General features: G+C 45.8%; 1 protein-coding gene across 1 annotated transcript; it reads right to left on the reverse strand.

Moving 5' to 3' along the window:
• Window positions 1-476: 476 nt before the first annotated feature.
• MOGAT2 (monoacylglycerol O-acyltransferase 2) lies at window positions 477-19,551 on the reverse strand. Its single transcript, XM_060176788.1, is given in 6 exon segments — window positions 477-1,276; window positions 3,804-4,003; window positions 4,975-5,149; window positions 5,491-5,695; window positions 9,567-9,751; window positions 18,810-19,551. Coding segments are annotated over 6 exon segments (1,254 nt in total). The 5' UTR covers window positions 19,144-19,551; the 3' UTR covers window positions 477-1,121.
• Between the last annotated feature and the right edge of the window lie 190 nt (window positions 19,552-19,741).

The following is a 19,741-nucleotide window of genomic DNA, read 5'->3' on the forward strand; positions in this document are numbered from 1 at the left end:
TCCTTCCTTCCTTCCTTCCTTCCTTCCTTCCTTCCTTCCTTCCTTCCTTCCTTAAGGTTTTGGAGTGATATGACTTGCTAAAAAAGGGTGATTCAGGAGTTGAGCCTCAACTTACTTTTCCTCAAATGTCCTCTTATCACTGACTTGTGTCTTAGACCCAGGGATCTGAATCCCTCTTCTATCTCCTGCACCCTTCAAATACAGATCACCATCTGTTGCTCACAGCCATGCTGATCTGCCCCCTATGTCTGAGCTTCTCTTTCTTACTTTTTCCTGGGGAACAGGACCGGGTATAGTGGCTTGGGGTGAATGGGAAGGAAGAGCCAACATGCTATTCCTTGACCCATTTTGAAACCCTGTAGGGTTAGAGGGTTGTGTGTGTGTATGTATGTGGTGTGTGTGGTGGGGGGTTGTCAAAGGTGAAGTTTTGTTGGGGGAGGTAGGGAGAAGAAGGTAATTTAAACAGAATTCTTGAGTTTACCAAATTGCCATTTATTCTTGTGTCAATATCAGGGGTTGTTGTAATGAAGAACAAGTAAGAGATCTCATGTGTTACTCTCAGTCCATATGAAGCTACCCAACATTTCTGCTTAGCTAATATGGGAAACTGAGGCTCAGAGGGAGAGCTATAATTTATAGCCAAGGGCAGAAAATAATCCCCTGACTCTCCTGGGCCCTGCTTGCTACCACTCTGTAGTAGAGGGCCCTGAAATTGGAAGGCATCCAGGGAGGCAAGCAAGGCACATCCTGTCCTTCTAAACTTGAAAGAGAGGAGAGGGCTGCCTGGTGAGTCTTAGTAATGGTGCATTGCAGGGTTCCTTGCATGCTGAGTGACATGAGGTTAGAGTGCTCAGATATTTTTCATTTGAAACCCTCTCTCCCATGTCACAGGGAAACACACCAAGGAGTGGAGGACACGGAGGCATCACAGCAGGATTGCAAACCACCAGCCCCAGAGTTTGGTTCCCCTCTGTGTCCTCAGCTGTCACTTGCCCAATGGGGATTGACATGGCAGAAGCCTGGAGATAAATTCCAGGAAGCCTTCTCAGACCCCAGCACCTCCTCACTGGGCTCCCTGAAGCCAGCCTGCTCATGGGACACCCCCACCTCTAGGGATGTGCTCAGCAGAACTCCAGGTGTTGGTCAGGGGGGACATTGTAGTTGAGCTTGTGGGCTTCAAAGAGATTACACAACTCTTCCATATAGCGCTGATGCAGCTGGTCCACCTCCTCCTTTGAGGGATTTTCTATCTGCTGCACCTCGATGGGCTTTCCCACTGCAAGACATAAAGGTGAGTGGTGACCCAGGGCTGGAATCACCAAGTCTTACATGCAGGGAGGTACTCTAATTGCTACATCTTCCTGTCTTAATGGTGGGTGATGCATTCTAAAATGGTAGGACAACTTCCAAGTTTCTCTTACAACATACCGTAAGTGGCATCTCAATGGAACCAATGCAGTAGGTCCTTTACTTTAAAAATATTTATTTATTTATTTATTTATAGGAGAACATTGCTGTTCATCCATGCTGCCAAAGATGGAACTTGGCATCTCAAGTTTGCAAAGCACAAGTTTAACTCAGCTATATCATAGTTCCCTAAAGCATATGCATACTTGTATGTATGTGTGTAATGAAATTCAGAGCACGGTGCTGGTACATTGGACCAGTGTCCTCACTCATGCCAGTCCTGTGCTCTGCCCACTTGGTAACTTCTCCACCAGCAGCAGACACTTTATACTCATCTCCCTTTCAATACTCTCAATAGTCTGATGGGGAATGAACTTGATCTTTTCTCACTCATTTGATGGAGAAGACAATATGGATCAATCACTTCTTGGAGGTTAATCACTTCTTGACCTTTTGGCTAAGATCAAGTGTAGACCAGAGAGATCAAGTGAGTCTTTCCAAATTAATGCTAGATTGTAAATTCTAGGGATGGACTCATAGGCTCTGAGTTATGTGGCTCTGGGAATCTGTGGTATTACTATTAACAAGTTCTGCAATTCTAGGATTAGGTGAGCCCGCACACAGGCAATTCCTCCCCCCTTCCTCCAACATAGTTTGCTATACCCCTCATTATAGGGAGAAGTCAGGAAGGCTCTGACTAGCTTCCTTCAGGCTCTGCCTGGATCAGAAGGTAGCTTCCCAACCCAGGTGTCCAACAACAGATGAGTGGCTGAGCAAGTTGTGGTATATATACACAATGGAATACTACTCAGCTGTAAAAATGGTGACTTCACTGTTTTCAGCCGATCTTGGATGGACCTTGAAAAAATCATGTTGAGTGAAATAAGTCAGAAACAGAAGGATGAATATGGGATGATCTCACTCTCAGGCCGAAGTTGAAAAACAAGATTAGAAAAGAAAACACAAGTCGAACCTGAAATGGAATTGGAGTATTACACCAAAGTAAAAGACTCTGGGGTGGGTGGGTGGGTGGGTGGGGAGAATACAGGTCCATGAAAGATGATGAATGACATAGTGGGGGTTGTATTGTTAAATGGGAATCTGGGGAATGTTATGCATGTACAAACTATTGTATTTACTGTTGAATGTAAAACATTAATTCCCCAATAAAGAAATAAATTATAAAAAAATAAAAATAAATAAAATAAATAAAAAAATTTGATTTGATTTGATAAAAGACAGGCAGAGAGAAATTGGGAAGGGAGGGAGAGAGAGGGAGAAAGGGAGAGAGAAAGACAACTGCAGATGTGTTTCATGATTAGGGGCTTGAACCCAGGACCTTGTGAACTGTAATGTGTGTGCTTTACCAGGTGTGCAAAAAAAAAAAAGTTTTTATGCTTACTCTTGCAGCCTAGTGTTTGATTTTCAACACATGGTATAAGTTTGTCCAATGTCTTCCTTTACCATACCTTTAAAAACAATTAAGAAGTAGCAAATGATCATATGAAGAAATGTTCCACCTGACTTATTATTAGAGAAATGCAAATGAAAGCCACAATGGGATACCACCTCAAAAAAAAAGAAGGTAGCTTCCCTGCTTTCTCCTCTTGGAAAAATCTCTGAAGCAGCAGCAATACTGAATCATGAAAATATTGCTACAAGAGGCAAGGAAAGGTCATGGGATATAGGTTCAAGGTCATGGATTAGGGCCATGATGCCAAGACTGCTCAGCTGGTAGACAAATAGATGGGTGGAGAGAAATGGACCTCCTGGGAGAGGCTTTGTTAGAAGAACCTAGTTGGAATTCAGGAAAAATAAGTCAACTGTCCAGTTAGTTAAAATATAATGGTACTTGGTCACTGCTGGAGCACATGCCCACAATTTATAGGAGAACCAACCCCTCAGGTGCTAATTCACAGCCCATTGATTCCAACTGCACAGAATTCTGATAGACTCAGAATGACCTTCCCTTATCTTCTCCAATAAGTGACATTATTGGGCTGGAACTACACCCTCATTCACTGGCACCCTCAATGTCAAATAGAATTTGAGTCACACTGTCATTGTGTTTCAGTGGCCATGTGATCACACGTGAGCTGCTGCATAGTTTTGAGTATCAATTTGCTACCAAAAATGGGGATCATGGTCCCTGCTTCTCAGGCTGCTGCTATAAACTGAGCAGGCAACACCCAGCACATGCTCAGTGCTTAGCAGTGATGCCTTTGTTTGTGTCTCTGCCACAGGTTGCATCCCAGATGACCTTGAATACAGGTTCTCTTCCTGAGAGTCTATCTCTGAGCCTGAGAGGGCAGGGTTGTGCCTGGCCCATCTCTATGACCTCTGCCAGTGCCCCTCCCCTGATAGCCCCCTCCCTCAAGGTCTGGATCTTGACTCACCCACAGTAGTGATGGGTCGGCGGTAGGGTATGAGACCAAAGCTGTACTGGAAGATGCCACGGCCATGGAAGAGTGGGAGGGAGATGCCCATGATCTTCTGCAGCCTGTTCTGGCCCCAACGCAGCCAGGAGCCCTGGGTATTTTCAACCTGATCAAACACATTGTTTTCCCCAAAGGAGAAGATGGGAATCAGAGGTGTCCTGGAGGGAGACAGAAGAGAACAAGCATGTAGGAGGTCCCAGGAATGCCCAAAAAGGGTGCCTAGCTTCTGACAGGTGCACATGGTTTGGGAGAAGTCCATAACCATATCTATCTATCTATCTATCTATCTATCTATCTATCTATCTATCTATCTATCTATCATCTATCATCTATCTATCTATCTATCTATCATCTATCTATCTATTTATCTTATATCACTATCTCTCTCTTTCCTTTCTTCTTATTATTATTATTTTATTTTTTACCAGAGCACTGCTCAGCCCTGGTTTATGGCGGTGCATGAGATTGAATTTGGGACTTTGGAACCTCAGGCATGAGCATCTCTTTGCATAACCATTATGCTATCTACCCCCCACCCAGAACCTTCTCTAAAAATCCAGGAACTGTCCCTAAAATCCTTCCTCCTATGCTCCATGAGCAGGAACTGGAGCAGAGGATGGAGCTTTGGACTGGAGGCTAGAAGCTGGAGGCCTGGTTTCTCCTACGGTCTGCTCCCTTATCACTCTCAGTTGCACCATAACCAGAATGCTTCTGAGGTTCTTCCTACATAAGAGGAATCTGCAAATTTTATAGAGAAAATGTATGCTGCCCAAGCCGTTTTGTATTCATCAATGAGGCTTTGGGGTGGGGTGGGGGTAAGGAGGCAGTTCTAAACCAAGTTTCAAACTCCATTCTCCTAGATCCTATAGGTGCTGGATCTAATGCTAGCTTTGGGTAAATGTACTTTGCTCCTAAGTTCCTTTGAGCCCTGAGTCTCCCTGACAGAATTATTTTTCCTCAAATATTTGGGCATGAGACATTATAATTCTCTCACAAAAAAATATATAATTTTCTCTATGAAGGGACCAAGAATCACTATGAAAAAATAGACCCTACAGTATCTTTACAGTCTCCTACCCAGACATGCCCCTTGCTGAGCTCCAGTGGAGCTGCCACCCGCCCTAGGTACCCGTGCATCAGTGCCAGCCTCACGAAGCCCTTGCGGTTCTTGAGAAGCAGCGTGTAGGCCCCGGGCCTGGCGTCCAGTGCCTCCTGGGCGCCCCCGACAATGACAACCAGCAGGTTGCCACCTTCCTTTCTATTCAGAATGTGAGCAGCACATTCCTTGTCTGATGTTACCAGCCCTGGAGAGAAAGGAAGATGGTCAGGTCTGGGGTCAGGGTCAGGGACTGAAGGGGTGAAGGTGGCCCCCCTGAAAGAGACCCCTAATACTATAATAACAAATCCTATGAGATCAACAAGTCTACTTGCTCCAGCTGGAGATCTCTGAGCATCTTCCCAACCCCCTAGCTGAACGGAGCTCCATTGAATGGTTCTGTGGGTGGTGTCCCTCTGGGTCTAACATCTCCTGCGGCCCATTGCACACATCTGGGGCAAAGTCTAAAACCTTTGCTAGAAGTCCCTAAAACTTCTCCTTCTCTGCCTCCAGCCTCTCTGTCCTGGAACCCCAGGGAGGGAGACTCACCCCCTGACATGAGGTAATCCCTGAAGAAGGGGAAGCGGAACCACAGGGTGAGCATCATCAGGTGGGGGCGGATGCCAGGAAAGATGGAGGAGAAACCTGTGCTTTCTGTGCACAGGTTGATGAAGGCTCCTGAGGCCAGGACACCATGTGGGTGGAAGCCAGCCAGATAGTTCCGGGATGGGTTCAGCTCAGCAGTCTTGACCAGCTGTTGGCAGAGAGAACTAGTGAACATGTAGGTCCAGCCTGACTCTGCCCCTTCCAGGAAGCCTTGGGAGAGAAGCAGTCCTGCTTGAGGCCCTAGCCTCTTAGGAAGGTACATGAATGCAGTCATTATGTTGGCTGTCTCTCAGGCTCCCTGCTGGGTTTGGACAAATTTCAAGTCTTGTGGCTTGGGAGGTGGAGTTTTGTATAAAGTATTGTATGCTCAAGCACAAGGTCCTGAGTTGGATTCCAGTGATGCTCTGATTCTTTCCTTCTCTCTCACCAAACAAACAAACAAACAAATAAATACTTATTTTTAATTGCAGAGCTTTCAGAGTATTTCTGTTTTTGACTATTAATATTTTTTAATTGTCACCAGGGTTGTCGATGGGCTTGATACAAATGAATCCACCTTTTTCTGCAGCCATTTTCATTTCTCTGTTTTTCCTATTTCTTTTTTATAGAGACAGAGAGATATCAAAGTGGGGAGAGAGAGAGGGAGAGAGAGAGAGAGAGAAAGAGGAAGTGAGAAACCCCTGCAGCACCGCTTTATCACTTGTGAAACTTCCTTCCTGTAGATGGGTCCATGGGCTTGAACCTGGGTCCTTGTGCACAGTAACATGCACTCTACCAGGTTCACCAACCCCCAGCCTCTGGCTGGTGACTTTAGGGCCTTTGTAAGTTAGGGACATTGGACCCTGTCCTCCCACCTCCCAAAAGTTTCTGTTTTGAGGCTGCCCTGAAATTGATGTCTAGGTTATGGCATCAAAAGACCACATGGGGGCACCACCATACAGGAAGAATCGCAACTGACTAAAACTGAGTAAAACTGACATCTAAACCTGAGAGTGAGCATTCACAAGCTATCTCAGAGCATATACAGGTTGGAAGAGGCTGTGCTAGCCATGTGTGCCCATCTGCAATGCAGTGTATCATGTGGGCTGCTCTGCTCCCCCTTACAGGGCCTCTCAATTTTCCTCTGTCAACGGCCCAGACCATGAGAGGTTCTGCTAGCACAGTGGATGGCCCTGGTCTGCTTAGGCCTGCAGCACGGAGGGTATGGCAGAAAGTTCCAGACATGTGGCCTGAGTGGCAGAAAAAGCCACTATCATTCTTAGCAGTGCAGGAAAGAGAGTGAACGTGGTATGGCAGGACCTAGTTCATAAATGCTCTCACCTAGTTTATACAGCACAGGCTGAGTCTGCAAAGGTTCTTCCTGTGGGCTGTGACTGACTGGGGGACCAATGCTTTCTCCATCATGACAGGACTGCATCCCTTTACATTGGCCTAGGCCCTTGGATGGAACCAGAGCCAGGGACTGGGACCTCTAGCAGGAGGCTCCTTATTAGAGCAGCCCAGGCTTTGAGGCTTATACCTAGGCCTCTGGCTCAGCTTTCCCAGGGTGTGAGTTGCCATATTATCAAGTTGAAAGCAGATGGTGGGAGACTTCCTGAAGATACTTGCTGTTGGATCAGTGTTCTGGTTTCAGAGTAATGTGGAGGGACAGAAGGGACAGCAGTGTGGCCTAAGGAGTCTGGCTGCCCCATTCAAACTGAACAGGACCTTTGTGCACTTAGTCTCTGCAGCCCTTGCCCCCATACCTTCCTGATTACTTGGTGACCCTTTGCACCATGATGGGAAGACAGCCCCATAGAAGGAGAATGAAGACAGTTAGGAAGAGGGTGATAATCCTGAAACACTATCTGCAGAGAGCTTCTGCAAATCCAGTCCTGTGGCCTGAAAATACTTAGCCTACACACACACACACACACACACACACACACACACACACACACACACACACACACACACCCTACAGGCTTCATTCCCTCAGGGAAACCCTGACCTTCCCCAGCTCTAGAGAGCATGGCCTGGCCTGGCAAGAGGAGAGGGAGAAAAGGACATTCAGAGTCTTAAATCTCAGAAGCCCTGGAAAGAGTGGAGACTCTGCCATGATCTGACTGTGTGTGGCTCCTTGCAAGTCCCAGTACTCCTGCTGGTCTTTGCTGATCAGATACAGAGATCACTTTGCAGAGGCAGCACATATACAGTATGGATGCCTCTCCAGAACTCTCAGATTAGCCCAGCACTGCCCACTTGCTCTACCCTTCAGCATCCCTCACTCATGGACCTGTCTGTCTGCCCACTGCCCTGCTACTACACTGCCCTGCCCTGTCCCTCCCTTGCCCTTTGTCCAGCAGCACCACGCTTGTACAGCCTTTCCTATAACTTGTGCACAGGACTCAGAAGCAAGAGAGGCAAAAGCCTGTGACTCAGCAGGTTTGTTTTGCAGCTCTGATTTCCTGGAGGGGCAGGAAGGGGGTGAGTCTTCTGGAAGGTATGGAAGAAGCTGTGCAGGTGTAAAGGTCAGAGCAGTGGTGCTCCTCTGATCTCAGACATGTCCAGTCTCCCCAGAGCTCTTTGTGTCAAAGGGTGAGGTAACAGGAGCTACAGCTCAGAGAACCTCTAGGGAATCCAACTCTGTGTGGGGCCTCATTGTCACAGTACAGATGGGGAAACTGGGGTACAGAGAGACTGTGCCACTCCTCAAGGTCATTTGGCTGGTATGTGGCAGGCCTGGGGATAGAACACAGACTGTCTAGCTCTCGAGCCACCTTTTACCACCTTTCTTCTTTCCTGCTTGTGGAGGAGGTCCCTTGCCACTGCCTCTACTCTCTGTACCTGCTGCCATCCATCTGGATTGCAAGTCATACATGCCTGGCGTCTTATGGATCAAGGCTTAGTCTCTGCATCAGCAAAGGAGATGGAGGTTCCTTTCCCTATTCATTCCAATCAAAGGGTGTGTCTCACTCAGGCCTGACTTTTGGGTCCCGGGTCCAGGGTCCACATCAAGTCTGAAGTGTGCAGATGTAGAGTCAGATATATATAATATAGTTTAATTATATATTTTGGACTCACAACTTTGTGTGTGCATGATTTCACTGCTCCCAGCAGCTTTTTCATTCAGTTAGAGATACAGAAAGGGAGAGACATCATAGCACCAGAGCTTCCTCCTGTGTGTTGCTGGGACTTGAACATGGGCTGTTGTATGGTGAGGCATGTACCTTACCCTATGAATTATCTTTCTAGTCTCCAACCTCAGAGATTTAAGGCACTCAGGGAAGGAAGGCTTTGGTGTGCTTGTTGGATATACAGAGAAACTGAGGCTCAGAATTAGGTCAGGCCTGGCTGCAGGGCACACTGTGTACCAGAGTGAGGGGCAGGATAGAACCTGAGGGCCAGGTCAGCATGCTTCTCTGCCATCACCCATGTCTAGTGCACAGTCTAAAACTACTGAAAGAATTCACTGGGTGACCAAGGTCTTGGTCCCTCCCAAGTGTCAATCTCTCATCTGGTGGGGATGAAGTGGGGCTGTATGGTCCACTAGGAGCTAGAAATATAGTACTTTCATATCTGGACTTGAGCTGGTGAAGGTTCTATACCAACAACTGTGTGCCACAACACAGGTTCACAGAACACCTCAAACCCTACATTCATCATTCCTCACACCAACCCCAAACTTCAGATATGTGAATCCATAGCCAGAAAGAATCTGAACTCTATGGGACAGGAGGTAGTCACCTGATGGGACATGTGCTTTACCATGCATGAAAGCCCTGGTTTGAATCCTGGCCCCATATGGGAGCACCATGGAACCAGGGGAAGCTCTATGGATATTGTACTATCTGTCTCCCTTTGTTTCTCTCTCTCTCTCTTTGAAATAGAAAAGGATGAAAAACTCAGCTCAGGGAATGGTGGAATCACAATACAAAAGACCTCAACACTGTGAAAAAGAAGAAGAAGAAGAAAAGGAAGGAAGGAAAGAGAATGGAGAGGAGAATCTTTCTCAGGTTCACACCCAGCCATCCCCACACTCACCGAGATGGGAAGAAGTCCCGCATATATTTCCAGATGAAGCTGCGCCTAAGGGTCTCTCACTGCGTCTGCCGCCACTGGCTGGGTGTATCCCAGTCCAGGAACCACCAGGTGGCATAGAAGATGGTGAGGATCCAGAATCTGGTGAACAGGAGGCCTATGAAGATGGCAGTGCACAGCTGGGCTGGGAAAAGAAGCAGGGCCGCCAGTGGTCGGAGGAGTGAGAGAATGGAGGTGAGATGCCCAGGGTGTCTCCACTCTGGCTGCCCAGCACAGCAGAACTTCTCTGGACCATCCTCACTCTCAGGAGCAGGAGGCCAGCCCCTCCTGCCTCTAGGGAGGAGGAGATTAAGCCAGCCCAATAGGCCAAAATTCCTTTTTCCCATCAGCCCAGCCTACCTTAAAGGATATTCTTTCTGCTCAGCCTTCTCTGCTGTCCTTCCAAATACAAATTGGCCAGACCCTGTAGGATTTCTCCGCTGATCCATGATTCCCATCCCTTACTACATCTCAGCATCGGGTGACTCAAGGGGCAACCCTATCCTGGTACCAGAGGAACACCATCCCCTGGATACTAGCATTCTTTCCTCACTCCATTTCTTCTGGCCAATACCATGAACACATGTGCTTCAAGAGCGCCAGTTTCTGGCTGTGTATTTCATTTTAAAGTAGCATAGGCTGAGCTGATATTCATGGCAGATTTCCTGGATGAAAAGGAACTTTTGACTAAGTCTGATTATAGTGGTGCAGGCTGGGGCCTATAGGACTCTTGTGCTGTGCCATGAAGAATAGAGATTTCTGCCATCATGGGGCAGATTTTTACAATGTTGTGTTTGGGGCACTTAACTTTTTTTTTTTCATTATCTTTATTTATTTATTGGCTACAAACAGTCAGAAATCAAGAGGGAAGGAGAGGGAGAGAGACAAAAAAGACACCTGTAACACTGTTTCACCACTTGCAAAGCTTTCTCCCCACTGGTGGCAACTGGGGGACTCGAACTTGGGTCCTTGTGCATTATAACCAGTGCGTTCAACCAGGTGCACCACCATCTAGCCCCTTAACTTTTTTTAAAGATTAAAAAATCCTTTTCAGCTTGTGTTTTCTTTTCTAATCTTGTTTTTCAACTGAGAGTGAGATCATCCCATATTCATCCTTCTGTTTCTGACTTATTTCACTCAACATGATTTTTTCAAGGTCCATCCAAGATCGGCTGAAATGGAATTGGAGTATTACACCAAAGTAAAAGACTCTGGGGTGGGTGGGTGGGTGGGGAGAATACAGGTCCATGAAAAATGATGAATGAAATAGTGGGGGTTGTATTGTTAAATGGGAATCTGGGCAATATTATGCATGTAAAAAAAAAAGAAGTAGAAACGCAAAGCAGAAATTGACTGAGTTTGGAGTATGGCACCAAAGTAAAAAAGCAGAAGTATACTAGAGTTTGCAGTGAGTACCCTCCCTAACACTTCCTCTCCACTATTCCAAGCTTTGGGTCCATGATTGCTCAACAATTTGTTTGGCTTTTCAGTCACCAGGTTCCAGATGCCATCAGGATGCTGGCCAGGCTTCCCTGGATTGAAGACCCCACCAATATGTCCTGGAGCTCAGCTTCCCCAGAGACACACCTTACCAGGGAAAGAGAGAGGCAGACTGGGAGTATGGACCGACCAGTCAACGCCCATGTTCAGCGGGGAAGCAATTACAGAAGCCAGACCTTCTACCTTCTGCAACCCTCAATGACCCTGGGTCCATGCTCCCAGAGGGATAGAGAATGGGAAAGCTACTGGGGAGGGGGTGGGATATGGAGATTGGGCGGTGGGAATTGTGTGGAGTTGTACCCCTCCTACCCTATGGTTTTGTTAATTAATCCTTTCTTAAATAAAAAAAAATTTTTTTTAATCCTTTTATTTATTTATTATTGGATAGAGAAAGAGAGAAATTGAAAGGGGAGGGGGTTGAGATAGGGAAAGAGAGAGAGAGACACCTGCAGCCTTACTTTAACACTCATGAAGCTTTACCCCTGCAGATGGGGACCAGGGGCTTGAACCTGGGTCCTTGTGAATAGTAATGTATGTGCTTAATCAGGTGTGCTACCTGCTGGCCTCCTAGTTTTTGTTTGTAATTAGACCTGAGTACTGCTCAGCTCTGGCATGAAGTGATGCCAAAGATTGAATTGGGGCCTCTAGGACCTCAGGCACGGAAGTCCTTTCCTCTCATGTTGGGAAATTGTGCAGATGTGGTCGAACATTGGCAGGGCCCACAAACCACTATATTTCCATGCAAGTATTATTTACAGATATCCACCACGTTATCCCCTCAGGGTATTGCTAATTCAGTTAAAACCATTGCAACAGTTGCTAAGGATGCTTCCACCTTCCCCACATGCCTTTTGCCTCTCTCCACCCCCTTTCCTAGCCAATCCTATCCCAACTTGCCACTTCCGGAATCCTCCCATAAAGGCCTCTCTTATTTCTGCTTTCGCTCTCTTTGCTATTTTCTCTTATGTGACCCATCCTGGAGAAGGGCTGTTGGGCATATTGGGAGGTGGCCATTTTGCTAGCTCCATGTGGCCTAAACCGCTGTGCCCGCTTGCACCCAACTCTGGGGCTCCCACATGAATAAAGATTTGTGTTCCCACTCTGCTGTGAGTTCCTGGTCACTTCTCTCTCCCCCGCGACGCAACCCGACACTCAAATACAGAGATATTTCCTTGCATCCTTATTTTCTTCCCCCTACGCACACAGAGCACCCTCCCCTACCAGAGCCAACTAAGTAGCCTCCCCAAGTCAATTGTTTTCATTCTTTATTTTAAAGCAGGAGAAACAGAGAAGAGACACCACAAAAATGTTCCACCATCTCTGGAGCCATCCATGGTGTTAGCATGTGGTGCTGGGTTTTGAACCCAGGGCTTCAAAGATGATCAGGTGTGTGTCCTACAAGGTGAGGTATGGCTCATCCTATGCTTTTAAAAGTTTTATTGTGTTTTCATGCCTGAGGCTCCAAAGTCCCAGGTTCAATCCCCCACCATAAGCCAGAGCTGAACAGTGCTCTGGTTAAAAAAAAAAAAGTTTTATTGTGGCTAATCATACAGAATATAAAATGTATTATCTAAACCTTTCTTGGTGGTGGGGGGGGCAGAATCTCACTTCTCTGGGCTATTTCTTCAGAGAGAGAGAGAGAGAGAGAGAGAGAGAGAGAGAGAGAGAGACTGAGACCAGAGCTTCCTCCAGTGTCAGAGCTTCTCCTGTGTGGTCCTTGGACTCAAACCTAATTATGTGTATGACAAGAGAAGGCATACTCCTTACCTAGTGAATTCTTTCTCTGGTCTTCATTTGAATCATTGCTATTTAATAATTTATTTTTTGCAGTGGGGGGGGGCTCTTACATTTACACCACTTCAGATTGCTTTTCACACACACACACACACACACACACACACACACACACACACACAGAGACCACACACCTCTTGGCAGGGCTGACTATGTCATCATGGGCAGTGGTGTCCCTGTTCCCAGGTCACTGCTCAGTCAGTCTAATCTTTATTTTAGCCTCATATCAGCCTGCAGTGTCTGGGCAGACAGAAAAAGACCACTTATAGGTTAGTCACTTTTTGATTTTTTTAATTATCTTTATTTATTGTTTGGATAGAAACAGCCAGAAATCAAGATGGAAGGGTGAGATAGAGAGAGACACAGGGACATCAGCAATCCTGCTCCACCACTTGTGAAGCTTTCTCCCTGCAGGTGGCGACCAGGGACTTGAACCCCGGTCCTTGTGCACTGTAACGTGCACTCAATCATGTGCACCACCACCCGGTCCTGGTCACTCACTTTTTTTCCCCTTAAATCTTCTGTTTTCAATTTAAAAATATTCATTTATTTAGGAGAGAGAAGACTAGAACCAGAGCATCACTCTGGCATGTGAGAGACATATGGGATTGAACTCAGGACCCTTTGCTTGCAAGTCCTACATTCTACCTGCTGCAAAACTTCCTGAATGATGTTTCTGGCTTTTTTTTCTTTTAAGATTTATTTATTGTGCTTTATTTTATTTCTTTATTTTTACCTAAAGGGCTATCATTGTAGCTTGGTGCCAGTACTAAGAATCCACTGCTCCTGGCGGCTATTTTTCCTTTTTTTTTTTTTTTTAATTTTATTGGAAAGGATAGAGAGAAATGGAGACAGGGGGCAAAGATAGAGAGGGAGAGAGAGGGAGTTGGGTGGTAGCGCAGTGGGTTATGCACACGTGGCGCAAAGCTCTAGGACCATTAGGATCCCGGTTCAAGTCCCCAGCTCCCCACCTGCAGGGGAGTCACTTCACAGGCAGTGAAGCAGGTCTGAAGGTGTCTCTCTGTCTCTCTTCCTCTCTATTCCTCATTCTCTCTCAATTTCTCTCTGTCTCTATCCAATAACAAAATAAATAATTTAAAAAAGATTTAAAAATTATAAAAAAAAAAAAAAGACAGGGAGAGAGAAAAACACTTGCAGATTTGCTTCACCGCTTGTGAAGTTTCCTCACTGCAGGTGGTGAGTGGGGGCTCGAACCAAGGTCCTTAGGTGAGTCCTTGTGCATAGTTCCACGTGCACTTAACCGGGTGTGTCACTGCCTAGTTCCCTCTTTTTTTTAAGTTAGTTATGAGAGAGAACCAGAACATTACTCTGGCACATGTGGTGTTGCGGATTGAACTCAGGACCTCACATACCCAGTGTGATGTATTTACCTGCTTTGCCACTTCCTGGGCCACTATTTTCATTTCTTAAGAAAGATTTATTACTTTATGAGAAAAAGAACCACGGCATTATTCAGGCATATGTGATGTCAGAGACTGAACTCAGGACCCCTTGTTTACATGTCTAGCTCTCTTTCTACTGTACCAGGGCTGCTGTTGCCTGTTTGTTTGTTTGTTTAGATTTATTTATTTATTTATAGAAAGAGAACACTAGAGTATCACTCTGGCATACACAAGGCCTGGGAATGAACTTAGGACCTCATGTTTTAAGTTGGATGCTTTCTCCACTACATCACTTCCAGGGCTGCTCCATTAAAAAAAAAAAGATTTATCTATTTATTTACTCATGAGAGAGAGAACCAGAGCATCACTCTAGCACATGCAGTGCCAAGGATCAAACTCAGAACTTCATATGTTCAAGTCAGATGTGCTACCTACTATCCAGCCTCCCAGACCACATATCTCCATTTCCAATGAGAAGTGATTGACTGTAGATGCTCACTGTAGATGCTGGCCTTAAATATTTTCTAAGACAAAATTTCAGAAAGGAGGTTGCAGTAGAGTAGGACTGCCATGTTGCAGCCTGCTAGGAAAATACATGTGCATAGGCAGTGAAAGTACACCAAGCCTGGGGACCTGGAGGAAGGATGTGGACATAAGGGGTGTGGGGACAGGGAGGGCAAGGCAGCTGACTTAGAGTGGATTTCTTTAATTTTACACTGTTGATTAAAAAGAAACATTGCACTCATTAACTTTGATTTTAAATGTCTAATTGACTTCGTTAAATGGTTCCTGAACCAGGCAGCACCCATCTCACAAGAAGTAGGACACCACTTGACAGATTTCAGTGTGTGTTGGGGGGGGGAGGGGCAGGCAGTGGTGCACTCGGTTAAGTGCACATAGTACTAGTGCAAGATCCCATGCAAGAATCCAGGTTCAAATTTCTGCTCCCTACTTGCAGGAGGTGATGCTTCACAAGGCAGTGAAGCAGGTCTATAGGTGTCTGTCTGTCTGCCTCTCTCCCTCTCTATCTCCTCCTCCTCCCCCCTAAATTTATCTCTGTCCCATGAAATAAATTTTTTTTTTTAAAAAAAAGCCATTGGGAGCAGTGGATTAGTGGCACTGGTGTGGAGCCCCAGTAATAACTCTGGTGGGGGAGAGAGAGATAAAGAGAGAGAGAGAGAGAGAGAGAGAGAGAGAGAGAGAGAGGAAGGAAGGAAGGAAAGATCTTAGTGTGAAAAACCATAAAGAACTCCAATTAGGACTTTCTCTCCTTGGGTCAAACCAAGTCTGTGCTTCTACTTTAAGAAAACCAGCTCCCTAACTTGGGATGGTAGAACATAGGACTTGAATGTCAGAGGCTCCTGGTTTGGACCCCCTGGTTGAACCCACTGTGGTGCTCTGAATTCTCTAGTAACTCTGTGTGTGTGTGAATAAAACAACAACAATAATAAAGACTACAAAGAATAAAAACAAACTGTCATTGGTGGCTACCTGGAAGGCATGACTGGGAAAATCTTTAATTTCGTAGCGCATGCATTTTTTCCATATATGTTATGATAGCATGTATTAGTTTTGCAATCAGGGAAGGGTGGGGAGTTTAGGGGGGAAAAACCATATAGGGCATTTGCACTTGACAGAAAGACCTCTCCCCACTCCACCCACCATTCCTGTTAGCAGGCAATATAGAAAGATACTGTCTTTCACCTTTCAACACTGAAAAGAAAAGCATTCTAAACCCCATTTTACAGAAGCCCAGGGAGGGTGGGAAAATTGGCTAAGGTCACAGAGCAAGTTAGTTGGACCCGGTAGTCTATCCTGCCATTTGGACTACATTGTGCTCCCAGCACTCATTCCTTCAACAAATATTTATTTATTTATTCATTCAACAAAGACCTTGAGTTTTCTGGGAACTGGGGTGAAGCCAAGAGCAAGACATGTGGAATAGAGCATAAGTACTAAGAGTACAAATTACAGAGAAAAGGGCAAGAAACAGATTGAACAAGGAGCCCTTTGGAATGGGGGCTTGGTCCAGAGTCCTCAGTGACAAGTCCCAGCTGACTTTTCCTGCTGCTTCTTGGCCACTCCCCTCAGGCAGGTTATAACTGAGTGAGCCAGCTTCTCACTAAATGTGCTCAGTCTATGCCTCCACTGTGTCACAAGGGGCTTCTCTACCTTCACTGAGGCCCTTACTCTCCTGCTCCCATTATATTTATTTATTTATTTATTTATTTATTTATTTATTTATTTATTTATTCTACCTACATAGCTACTTATTTTAATTTAATTTAATTTAATTTAATTTAATTTAATTTATTTATTCCCTTTTGTTGCCCTTGTTGTTTTATTGTTGTAGTTATTATTGATGTTGTTGTTGGATAGGACAGAGAGAAATGGAGAGAGGAGGGGAAGACAGAGAGGGGGAGAGAAAGACAGACACCTGCAGACCTGCTTCACTGCCTGTGAAGGGACCTGCCTGCAGGTGGGGAGCTGGGGGCTCGAACCGGCATCCTGATGCCCGTCCTTGAGCTTAGTGCCACCTGCGCTTAACCCGCTGTGCTACAGCCCGACTCCCATAGCTACTTATTTTTGCCAGCAGGATTATCACTGGGGCTCAATGCCTGCATGATGATCCCACTGCTCCTGGTGGCCATATTCCCCCCCCTTTTTTTTTTTCAATGATAGACAAAGAGAGGTAGAGAGGGAAAGAGAGAGAGAAAGAGAGACATCTGCAGCACTGCTCTACCACTTGTTAAGCACCTACCCCAACACTGGCCTCTCAGTGGCCTGAACCTGGGTCCTTGGTAATATGTTAATTAATTGGTTAATTTATGAGAGAGAGCAAGAGTATCACTCTAGCACATACAATGCTGAGGATGAATCTCAGAAACTCATACTCAAGAGTAATGTTTTATCCACTGCTCTCTCTACCTTCTAGGCCACTCAAGCTTTCTTTGACCCTTACTGTCCTTTAACATTCCCCTTAAATACCACATCTAGAGGCAGAGGAGACAGCATAATGGTTATGCAAAAAGACTTTAATGCCTGAGGCTCCGAGATTCAAAAGTACTACCATAAGCTAGAGCTGAGCAATGTGCTGGTTACTTTCTCTCTCTCTCTCTCTCTCATTAAAATCAGACACAATACATTAAACATAGAAAATTTAAATTCATGGTGTGGGAGGTGATGCAATGGATAAAGCATTAGGTTCTCAAGCATAAGGTACTGAGTTCAATGCTCAGCGGCACATGTACCAGAGTGATATCTGGTTCTTTTTCTCTCCCCTTACCTTTTAAATAAATAAATAAATAAATATATATATATTTTTTTTTTTAAAAGAAAGATATTATATATCCCCAGACTAAGCTTGACCTTGTTTCCTTGGATACCTGGGCCTTATCCTCCAGCCCAGAGATCCCACCCATCTCCTATTCTGTCTCTAGATGGGGCCACCTCTCCCTATCCCACTGCCAGTCTCACTGCACAGGGCTGAAAGCATTTTCTTTAAAGAGCCAAACTGTGAATACTGTAGACTTCGTGATCAAGGGCAAGTTGGCTGATATTACACAGATACTAAACTATTTGAATATGTAAAAACCATTCTGAGATCAAAGTTTGCACAAACATAACCTATGGGCGATACTGTGATGACCTCTGACCTAGATTGTGACTACTACCTGTCATGGCTTCACATCCCCTACAGACACACACACACACACACTGCAAGTGTAGTACGATACCCCAGCTGCAGCCTTGTCCCCTCCTCAATGCTGGGGCTCCTCTTGCATTTACAGAATAAGGGATAACATAGAACCTTCTGCTCCTACATGTGTGGGCCTATACCATTGTCCTCCCTTCAGGTCCAGGGCTACTGCTGTCCCCAGACTCTAGAGTCACTGTCCTGCAGTGGTGGGGTAGGTGCAGCCCTGCTTACAAAGCTCAAGCCAGGTCAGCTGAGCTTGTGGTCTGTTGCTGCCTATGAGCCTGGCCTGGCCCCCAGTGCCCTTTGTCCAGGAGCCAGCAAGCACAGCCCTCCCTCCCCAGGCTCCCTGCCCTTGTGGGCCACACCTGCTCCCACCTGCCTGGTTTTTCTTCCTTAGAGAGAAGGAGTGTGGGCAGTCCTACCCTCTGCTCCTGAGTGGTGAAGTAGGGCTATAGATGTCTCTCTGTCTCCCTCTCTACCTCCCTTCCCGTATCAAATTCTATCTCTATCCAATAAGTAAATAAAAATATAAAAAATTTAAAAAAATGTTTTTTAAAGTTTAAAGATAGTTCACTCAGTAGGGCACATTCCATTTCCCCCTCCCGTCTCAATTTCTGGCTGTCTCTATCCAATAAATAAATAAAGATAAATTTATTTTTTTTAAAAAAAGAATTATCTCTTGCTCAGGCTCTGGGGTACAACAAAGTCCCTTTTAGGACAGATGTCTTTCTGCCTCATTGTACTGTGTGCACCTACAGTGGCAGATGTTGGGCTCTCCCACCCTGGCCCAGCCCAGCCAGCCTTACCCAGGATCAAGAAAGAGAGGACCCACTGCAGGACTGCGAGGGTCTGCAGCCTGCGCTCCCAAGGCACCTGCAGAGGAGCGAACTCCACCATCCTGGCTCTTCTGCCTCCGCTAAGTGCTGTGGCTCCAAGCTTCTGTGGTTGTGCAAGCACTGGGTGCCTCGCCCAGCACCAAGGCCTCCCTGTCCCCACCCTGCTAGGATTTGTTTCCTGGGAGGAACCTTTGACTTCACCTTTCCTAGACAATAAGGCAGGAGAACAAGACTGGAGGGCAGTTGCCTCCTCAGACAGAACCTTTCTTATCTGTCTAACCTTCACTAACAGATGAAACTCCATTGGGGTCCATAAGAACAATGAAGTATGTGCTCTACCAAAAGAGCTATCTCCTGATCCCCAATACCTGATTTCTTGTGTAAATTTTCTTTTTGTTATTACTGGGGCTTCACTGCTCCAGGCTGATATTTTTCTGTCAGAAAGACAGAGACAAGAGATAGAGAAACAGAAAGAAACATCACAGCATCAGTTTCCTTCAATGCAGTGGAGACTGGGTTCAAACCTGGATTGTGCCCAGGGCAAAGCAAGCATGCTATTCAAATGCTATCTTGTTGGCTCTCCATACCTGATGTCTTGAATGTCTCTCTGCTTATGCCTCCAGCCTCCTGCCTATTGTCTCAATACAGTAGTCACGGATAGGTGAAAGAGCATGTAAGTTCTTCTTATTATTGGTGAGTATTATTATTAGTATTAGTAGTAGTAGTAGTATTTTGCTAGGGTGTAAGTCAAGCTTGTGGTCTTAATGTACACTTTCTGATCACTGGTGTTGAACATGGCTTTATCCATCAGCATTTCGTTTTCCATGAAGAGCCCACACTTAATTTCTGCCCATGTTCAGCGGGGGAGCAATTACAGAAGCCAGACCTTCAACCTTCTGCAT

This window comes from Erinaceus europaeus, chromosome 17 (assembly GCF_950295315.1).
Source record: "Erinaceus europaeus chromosome 17, mEriEur2.1, whole genome shotgun sequence".
In the NCBI taxonomy this organism is placed as follows: domain Eukaryota; kingdom Metazoa; phylum Chordata; class Mammalia; order Eulipotyphla; family Erinaceidae; genus Erinaceus; species Erinaceus europaeus.